Raw genomic sequence first — 10,368 nt, forward strand, 5'->3', positions numbered from 1 at the left:
ATAGTAGGCTGCTATATTGTACTGGCCATGGTATTACTGTGCTTAACTGACCAGCCAACTGGCCTGAACCCCACAGATAATATAGGTTGTATTGTCAAGAGGAAGGCGTGAGGAATACTGGACAACCCCGGTGCTTGCCCGTTTTTCCTCCCGGAATTTTCACCAGTGAGGGGGATTGATTGATTGATTGAAATATTTATTAACAGTTTGTAGAATTTACAGTACATTTTAAGCACAAACTCAATACAAAGACTGTCAACTGTGAGTGGACGACCCAATTAAGCATTACACTTGTTTACAACAGGGTCCACATTGTTCAATTCATCAAAACATTTAAAGACATACAACCATTTAGAGACATACAAATAGACATTTCTATGTAGCTAAAGAACAGAACAGGAATTCATCATATGGGAAGCAAAAAAGGGAAAATATACAAGCACTGGGAAAATATACAATATACAGTGAGGGAAATGGGGTGGGGGGGTGGGGGGGATTCAGATTTTACAGAGGCCAGTTTCGAATTGCAGCCATCCGTAGGTGCCCTTTGAGAGCGGTTTTGAAGGAGTCAAGGGATTCACATGTCTTAATGACTGTTGGTAGGGCGTTCCACATTTTGGTGGCATAGGAGCGAAAATAATTTAGTCCCTTGTTTGTGCCGAATCTGGGTTGTACATGGTTTGTTGCACTCCCTCTGGTGTTGTGGGTGTGGACTTCGTTTACATTAAGGAAGTATTTAGACAGGTACATGGGTATCTAAGTGGTGTATCGAATCTTGTGGACCAGACCCATTGCAAGATGCTGTACTCTGTCGACAACCCTAAGCCATCCCAGCCTGTCAAAGTGGGCAGGGGTGAGGTGGGTTCGGGCCGGGGGGTGAGGCCAAGTAGGAGCCTGACCAGTTTGTTTTGGGAGGTCTGGAGCCTTGTTTTAAGGGCCTTAAGGGATAACTTTGTAATATGCTGTTTGTATTATTTTTGGAAAAATCCCACTTGTGTGAACCGAGTGGTGCAAAGTCCAGCCGTCTGCTGTCCAGCCTCTCCCACCCCTTACTGGGGAAAATTCTGGGAGGAAAACAAAAACGGGGTGAGTTTCCTTGTTACCGGTGTGAACAGTGTTGGGGAGTATAAAGCTACATGTAGCTGAGCTACGTAGCTGAGCTACATTTTGCTGTAGCTTGTGGTATTTTAGCTACATTCATATTTGTGTACCTCGTCAAGTAGCTCAGCTACTTTTTGGGTCATTTTGCATAGCTTAGCTACTCAAGTTACAAGCTACAATTTTGGGCAATAACATGAAATAAATATATTCATTTTGACCATTGGTTGCTGTGTTAATTATTGTACTAGAACCCCCTTTGAAAAATCAAGGACTGTTCATTTTTCTGATTGCTTTGAGGGCTGCATGTCACTGCAGCACTTGACAAGCCAACAGCTGCCTCTAATAATTGGCCTCTGATTGGCCCTGGTATCACAAATATAGGCCCAACTTTCTTTTACAGTTAAGTTACAGTTTAGGTAACTTGTGTTAAGTTAAGATTTATCATTTATGTATAGGTGTGGGCGTGTGGCTATCAAGATACCATTATTATTTTTACAGTTAAGATGTGTTAACATTGACGATCAAATGCCATGTATAACAAACAGCTCCTCTTTTATTTGTGTAAGTCTCTGTAAGTCTTTTTTTTATTTTTTTAAATAAAACTCAGTTGAGAGGCATATTTCAGCTGGCATCGTGGCATGTGACTTTTTTGTAGGATATTATATGTTGTTTCATATACACGCATGTACATTCTCAATTTAACGCTGAAAAATAAAAAGTAGCTGAGCTACTTTGAGCTACTTTTTCCATGTAACTGTAGCTTTACAAGCTACATCTCTCCAGGGGTAGCTATGTAGCTTGATCAAGCTACTGCCATGCTGAGCTACTTGTAGCTTTACAAGCTACGCTTTCAAAGTAACTTGCCCAACACTGGGTGTGAATGACAGTAGATTCAACAATACAAATTTACGGCTGTTATTAAAGCAAACATGGGCTTGCACTGACACCTCAACTTGCCACGCCATGATCGGCTGTCCATGTAAACACGAATAAATAAAAACATTACATTCTTTCTTTCAAACTGTCCAAAAAGTTCAAAATATATTTATTTTCTTATACACTACTACTATTATTAAGATATTCCGAAACGTATTCATTTATCGTATTTTCTTTATTTTTCTTTATTTTTTTCCATTGCTCCTGGGCTGCTACATCCGTTTCCAGCCTGCTACGCAACTTCCTTTCTGCCTGTGTCAATCTCAACGTGTACACGCGTTCGCCTTTCCAGCTCAAGTGAGTGTCTTAATAAAGTGTTATAAATAGCTATATGAGTGGTAAATCAACCCCAGAAGTACAACTACATCTCAATGAATCATAGACAATTCTAAAGATTCACTTCAAATACTCATACCGTGGGGACATTTCGTGTTATCAGCGCAGCGCATGACATGCTAGCATTAGCAAGTTAGCACTGATGTGCCCCTGATCAACCGCCGCATGGTGGAGATCATGTAAAACTATAATTTGCTGGCCTTTGGTTCGTTTACATTTATTAAGATACTGCCATACTATCTATCATGCAATTGTGTAGGTGTACAGATTCAAGCTAGATGGATTCGTCATCTCATTCATTTGGAAAGTGCATGACTGAATAACTTTTATTCCAGCGTCCGTGGTTTCACTTTTTATGTATGACATTCATAATTATCCATTCTAATAACCTGAGAAACACGTCAGACACTTTGTTCAAACTCATAGCTGCTATCGATTTAACAAGTAAACCAGTTTAAATCAATTTAATCTAATCCTTCTAGCACACAGTCTTTAATCTCAAATTTGATTTTGCTATTATCTATCATCGTTGACTGCATAATGTAACCCGTTTTTGTGTTGTCTTTACCTCAAATCGGCTGCAACATTCATCTTTATAGCATAATAGTTTGAAGCATAAAATATGCACGGCAGTGTTTCATTTGTCTGAACTGAATCTCTGGTATTTTCTTGGCCACTCCAGTGATTCCACATATTACATTATATAATATCTTTGTGTCTTTTTTCTTAAATGTGACATTTTCTGCCCCTTTAGCATGCGTTACGTTGCTGCTTACCTTCTGTCTGCCCTGGGAGGCAATAACAACCCAGAGGCCAAGGACATTAAAAAAATCCTGGAAAGTGTCGGCATTGAGGCTGACGATACCCGCATGGAGAAGGTATGATGGTCCTGGGGATTTTTGAGTTATCCTTTTAGCATAACCTTTAACTGTATGACCTGTACTGTTTTTCTGTTGTGATGATTAATATTAAAATATGCTCTCGCACAACAGGTCATCAATGAACTCCATGGGAAAAATGTGGATGAGGTGATTGCCCAAGGTAATGTCTTTGTTACTAGTTATGCTACTTTAATTTCAATAGTCCTTATGCTATGTATTTTGCATTTCAAAGCGAATGTCTTGTTACTCATGCCTCTGCTGTGTAAACTTGTGGCCTATAGAGGGTATCCATGTGACATCATAGTGTCAAAAAATGACTTTCTGTCCTTGACAGCCCATACATCCAAACAGAAAATTCCTATCTGATTCACTGATTGCATTAAATGTTTAATTTGCCAACATGTTTCGACCTATACAGTCTTCATCAGGGCTGATGATGACCGTATAGGTCGGAACATTTTGGTTGAATAAAGTTTTACTCCTTTTTAACCATAAGTGTACCCGGATCTCCGCTTTGTTCTATAGAGTTGTTATCCCGATTGATCCCAGGAGCACCTTTTAACATTTATTTTTATACCCGAGCACCTGGTTGCTTCCTTGCCTCATATATTTTTTCAGAGCGAACGTTTTTAACTCAAATCTTTGCTTCTGAGGGGTCCCTGGAACAACATATTTTGAGATGGGAGTCGGTGGCCAATTACATATATTTTTGGGGTCCTTGACATAAAATATTGAGCACCTGAAATAGAAACATATTCAGTGTTTTAGCCGTGATGTGAGCGCCCCCTCCAGAGATACTTCCGGGTCCCACTTTGTGTCCCCGTAGAGTTATACTGTGTCCCTCCGTCGGACTAAATCTGAGACGAAAACAACCACGAAAGTCTAATTTTACCGCTTTCCTTGCAACAACAAAGCTACTGGTCTCCCAAATCTGGCTGTGACAGGCCGTCTGCCCCACACTGAATACCATCGCCATTTTTATTTCATTGTGTCAACTAAATCCTCATTAATGCAAACTAGATTCAACATACTCAACCCTGCACACATTCTAAATATGCCCCCGAAATATTGTACTGAGCAAACTGTAATGACAATAGTCTTTATTGTCTCCACATCATGTATATCATGGACACTTGTACAGAACATTAATAATTCTACTTGAGTTGGAAGCATTAAGACGCATTTTAACCCTCAATGGCTTCCTTTCTGAAAAATAACGTCATTGTGAAAAGATTCACGTGTGTGTGTGGTGTGTGTGTATGTGTATATATACACTAAATAGATTTGTCAACTAGGCTAGATAATACTTTATACTTAGTTGTACAATGTGGCGAACAAAAATAGCCGATCTACAATCTCGTCTTACAGATGTGCTATTTTCCCTATTAAAATTATATAATAGTTCATTAATCGTAATGAATCACTGCAAAAGCTTGAAATAATATTGATTTAAACCATCACCTGTGCATTCTTGTAATTGGCCTAAATTTCTTGCTATTTGGACATATTTATTTTTTGTAGTTTTAATAATGTACCAGTGTCGAGACTCGAGACTGTAGTTCACATATTCAGATTTTACACAACAGAAACCGATTTGAAAAGGATTATTGTTTACATCTGGCAATACCCTTCCCCTCTTAGGTTATGGTAAACTGGCCAGCATGCCCGCAGGTGGTGCTGTGGCAGTTGCCAGCTCTGCTACGGCTGGTGGAGCTGCTGCTGTCGCCGCCCCTGCTGCAGCAGGTGAGCATATATATATTTTTACTTTAACACGTAATTTGTCTGTATCATTGACACACTACATTGCTTCACCTTGGCTAATACTTTACTAGAGTTAACCTTGATGTTGAACATGTTTTACAGCTGAAGAGAAGAAGGAAGAAAAGAAAGAGTCAGAGGAGGAGGGGTCAGATGATGACATGGGATTTGGCTTGTTTGACTAAACATTTCAGAACAAGATAAATAAAAATTTGTATAAAACAATCGGCCCCTGTTTTAGTCCTTTAATGGCTTTATTGATTTTCTGAAAGACTGCCAAATGAATGCTTAAAATGACTAATTTAAGAGAATAGACATATTTGGTGGATTTGTTGTGTATAGATAGCCCTGGTGTACACAAGTTTAAGGAGGTATGTAATTAGAGATTGGATGTGAGACTAACATTTTTGGTTGGACCGTTTCTTGACTGTTCAAGAGGCTATCTCTCTGACTATTGGTGTGGTGCTTAACTATTGTGTATATATTGTGGTTTGGGCTAGATTGAGTTAAGTCTCACAAGCCGTATCCTGTGCTATGTCAGGCTTTATCGCCTGTGCATGGACATATCCAGATTAACATTGCCCTCTACTGTTTTAAGGAGCACCTTCCAAGTCTGTTTAGCAATTGGATAATTGAATAAAATACAAAAAAGAGAATGCGTATCTCGTTAAGTAGGCCAATGGAGGTAGATCACCAGGCAAAAATAAATGTAACACTTTATTTTTCATTTCAAACTCACTGATTGTCTTAATGTAATGTGTAATTCAAGGTTGTGGTCAGCAGGGAACACTGTTCACCATATGCTTTCCTTTTTGCCTGCTCAGAAGGGTAGGAAATGATGCCACTATCACTGGCATGCTTTGTTCTGTAATGCACAGCAACATTGAAGACTATAGGTTGTATAACCATTGCCACAATGGCTTTAGCCTTAGCCTATAAATACTAATTATTGCCTAATCAAGGAATGAAAATCCATTATTGCAAAATGTTGAATCTTCTGTGTGGTCTTACAGGAATTATACTAATTTATTTTCTTAGGAAAGGAAGCATTGACAGCTGGTAAAGGAGAGACTTGGGCAGTATCTTCTGTAATACATTCTAATTCTCCATATTCGGACCACAGACTTGCAAGCAAGGTACGTGACACTTTCCATAGAGAGCCCATTCATCCAAACATTAAAGTCCTCATTACATTAAACAACGTCAAAATCACCAACATTGCAGCTGTAGGGAAAGCTTGAATTATCCTCTTTCAATCTGTAAAGTTTTTGTTTAATAAAAATCCACCGTAGACATTTTATGAGCTACTTCCTGTCAAGGATTTCCTTGCAGATGATTATTTTGTAAGTATCAGAGTATGGAAACGCTCGTTATTAGTAAAGCAACCTCCTGCATTATGTGCACCTTCAAAACAGGTGGTACATATGGGCCGTTGAGTGAGTCAACCCTGGAGTCAACGAGCACTTCCAAACTCCAGCACTTAGAAATAAATCATCTGCAAGGAAATTATTGACAGGAAGTAGCTCATCAAAATGTCTACGGTGGATTTTTATGAGACAAACACTTTACACTACAGATTGAAAGAGGGTAATTCAAGCTTTCCCTACAGCTGCAATGTTGGTGATTTTGACGTTTAATATAATTAGAGGGGACTTTTCTGTTTGGATGAATGGGCTGTCTATGGGAAGTGTCACCTACTGTAGGTAATGGTATCACCTTGCTGGCAAGATGGCTGCGGTCTGAATATGGAGAATTAATTTGATTACTGTATTTTACATTGTTATGCTCAATCTGAAATGGTATGTATCAAACAATTGTAGTGGTCCAGCTCCAAAATGTGTAGAGTAGAGGTATATTAGTAATTTAATTTAAATTCCCTGATTGTGTCAATATCATTTTATTGATGATATGTAATTATACGATGTGATCCGCAGGGAGCACTGTACACCATATGCATTCCTTTTTGTTTTCAAGGAAGGGTATTGGGTAATGTTGCCAGTAACACATTGGCAGTTTGGCACAATGCTTTGCTGTTCTTTAATAAGTTTTGAAGTTGTGTAGGGTTTATAACCCATGCAGCAGAGCCATAGAGCAGGTGTTCTCAACCCGGGGGTCGCCAAATAATTTTGGGGGGTGCAAATTATATATATATATATATATTATATAATTAAAATGGTTTACATAGTAAATGACTTACTCTGGCTCTGGTGCATGCATAAACTTTCCTTAATGATTATATCGTAAAATTATAGTCCAAGGACATTGTCCTGATGAAGGTCTAAGCGACCGAAACGTCGACCTAATAAAGAGAAACATTTTACATATACATTCATGAATCCACATGCTAACCGGCTGTCGGTATTGAAACTTTTTATATAGCGGATATATTTGTGACGATACCATTAACAACCCAAGGCAAGATTTTCAAATTGTCATTATGCTTTATGTAGCATGTGACATGTCAAACTAAGGGGTTTTCATGATTCTGAATCCATTCCAAGCATCAGTTTTGCACAACAAACACTCCTTGGGCTAAAAACGGCCATAGCCACTTGGCCAAATGTGCCCAAAATGTACTGACCTCATCACATTTGTAATGACGGCTATATGGACGTTTTTTGTGCAAAACTATTGCTTAAGTTGGAATGGATTCAGAATCATCCTAGTTTTACATGTCACATGCTACAGCATAATGAAATGTTGACATTCTTGCCTTATATAGGTTTATATGCCCACACAAACTTTACAGAAATCAAGTGTTTTATTTAGCCAATTATATAAAATTGAACGATTGTGAATATGGTAACTAATCAAACTGAAACATATTCATGAAGGCGGACTCAATGATTGGCCAACTCACATAGCACACCTACGTCCTGTCCAACTCATGGTTTATTGCAGCTTCATGTCAGTCACAGGGTGCACTGTGGGCTTATAAATACAGCCAGCGACGCCGTTCAGCTTCACATCAACGAACGGGGAGAATCTTCAACGAGTTCTTGCTTCATCCCGCTATATTAATCTGCATTCTCGAGTTGTTTGAAAAGAAAAGGCAGCAATTAAACTATGCTTTCTAGTCTCATTTTGAAAACCAGTGAAAACGCCAGCCAAAATGGCATCGTCCCAATTGCGCCAAAACTACAGCTCGGAATGTGAGGCATTCGTCAACCGTATGGTCAACCTGAAGCTGTATACCTACTACACCTACACCTCAATGGTAAGGATAAGGAACTAATAATGTATTTAATATGCAGTAATTAAAACGTGAATTATGAGCATGTAATGATCATGCAATTAAGCAGTTGAAAATGGGCTTGACCTTCAAAATTGTAAATGCAACCTTGCCCTCAATGCCCTCAGTGCCCGCATACCTGACTAACTGCCTCAAAAAAGCCAGCAACACCCACAGCCACAATACTAGGGGGAGCGAGAACAACAATCTGGTACCACCCACTTTCAAAACATATATGGGTAAATTATCCTTCTACAGCACCGCCACCCAAGTGTGGAATGCCCTGACCCCCTCCCTCAAAAAATGCAAATCTCTTGCATCGTTTAAAACAGGCCTGAAAAACCACCTTGACCTGAGATTTCATAAACAACAATGATACACATTGCTCAGATGAGCCCTCCATCGTCGTTTCCAGTCATCCCGGTTCTCCATACATCTGGCCAGTTCGTTGGTGCTTTGCGCTCCTATGTTGTTCTTGAGTACATCCACGTATGTTAGTGTGGGACGTCCTCGTGACCAGTGCCCGTGTGTTGGTTCCCACAGCACTAGTTTGCTGGCTGGCATGCTCTTGGTGTCTTTGGCAGTGTCCTGCTAGTCCCATTCTCCTGGCTGCTATTTTCTGGCTCACCCTTGGCATTCCATCATACAGATTTGTGTTGGTAACATGTGTGCTCTTATTGATGTTGAGTGCTGCACTCAGCATTCTGGTGTAGCACCCATCGAGAGACTTCTGCAGGGTTGGCTTCAAGGTCTAGCATTCACTTCCGTAGGCCTATAGGAGAACTGACTCTACCGTTGCGTAGAAGAAGCTGAGTTTGGTTTGACAGGGGAGGTTGGAGTTCCATACACTGGCCATGCAAGTGCCTTCCGTACTTTCAGGTCTTAAATTGTAAAATTGTAAATTGTTCGGTTGAGTTGACCCATGAGCCCAAGTACTTGAAGTCCTTGACTTCCTTCAAAGCAGTGCCTCCTGTTGTTGTCAGAGGTGGATGCTCTGATGGGATGTTATACTAGGTGATCACTTCAGTTTTCTTGGCATTCAGCCGGAGGCCAACCGTGGCACACTCTGATTCCACTCTGGTCAGGAGCTCCTGAGCTTGTTTCACGTGGTCAGAGAGCAGGCTGATGTCGTCCGCATAGTCCAAGTCTGTCAGGACTACTGTTGGGTGTCGCCTCGACCTCCTTGGTGTTATGGTGAGGCCAAGGGCCTGCCCTTGATTATTTCATTGTGCTTAAAGGGTAAGACCACTTTTTTTGAGGTTTGGGTTGTGTAGTTACTTTGCCATGATGCAACTCCAAATGTGGACAAGAAATAAAAAAAATACTGCTCCAGTGATTAGAAATTGATAATTCAAAATATGCTCCTCATTGACTTACATTGTAGCTAAAACAGCTCTCAAAGTTACTCTTTTAGTACGTAAACAAACACAAACAAAGTTGATTCAGACAATATAGAGCATCACCAAAACTCATGTGGTTTTTTTTTTTCATAAAAATGTTAGATTCCTGTTGATTTTACTATTTGAAGATCTGGATCCGGATCCATGGATCCAGTCCGGGTTTTCTTCCCAATAAAATGGACAAATCAACAGGAAGATAACATTTTTATGAAAAAATAAAACTCTATATTGTCTGATATTGTTTGTTTACGTACTAAAAGAGTGACTTTGAGAGCTGTTTTAGCTACAATGTAAGTCAACGAGGAGCATATGAATTATCAATTTCTAATCTCTGGAGCAGTTATTTTTTATTTCTTGTCCACATTTGGAGTTGCATCATGGCAAAGTAACTACACAACCCAAACCTCAAAAAAAGTGGTCTTACCCTTTAATTACTTATTTACTTTGCACCATTGGTAATATTCACAGTGATAAAAGTACAAATACTTTGAAACTGTACTTAAATACAATAAGTGTTTGGGGAAATGTTGTACTTTCATAGCCCTAGTTAATTTCCATCACTGTTTTCAAAGCAGTCAGGACTCAGCAGTATGTGATGCAATTTCCGAGCAGCATCCAGGATTTGCGAACGCCCCACGCCCATTATGTGCTTGTTGGTTTGTGGCGCAGAGCCCCTCCCTCGTCTACGTCATTGTTTGCTTCAGCTCCAACGTCTCTAGTAGTC

General features: G+C 39.7%; 1 protein-coding gene across 1 annotated transcript; it reads left to right on the forward strand.

Annotated features, from left to right (window-relative positions):
- Positions 1-2,270: 2,270 nt before the first annotated feature.
- On the forward strand, positions 2,271-5,237 carry rplp2b (ribosomal protein, large P2 b). Its single transcript, XM_083757512.1, has 5 exons — positions 2,271-2,334; positions 3,128-3,251; positions 3,366-3,414; positions 4,896-4,997; positions 5,118-5,237. The coding sequence occupies exons 2-5, from the start codon at positions 3,129-3,131 to the stop codon at positions 5,195-5,197; spliced, it is 354 nt and encodes a 117-aa protein (XP_083613638.1). The 5' UTR covers positions 2,271-2,334; position 3,128; the 3' UTR covers positions 5,198-5,237.
- The last annotated feature ends 5,131 nt before the right edge of the window (positions 5,238-10,368 follow it).

This window comes from Protomyctophum parallelum, assembly GCF_964188405.1.
Source record: "Protomyctophum parallelum genome assembly, chromosome: 2".
In the NCBI taxonomy this organism is placed as follows: domain Eukaryota; kingdom Metazoa; phylum Chordata; class Actinopteri; order Myctophiformes; family Myctophidae; genus Protomyctophum; species Protomyctophum parallelum.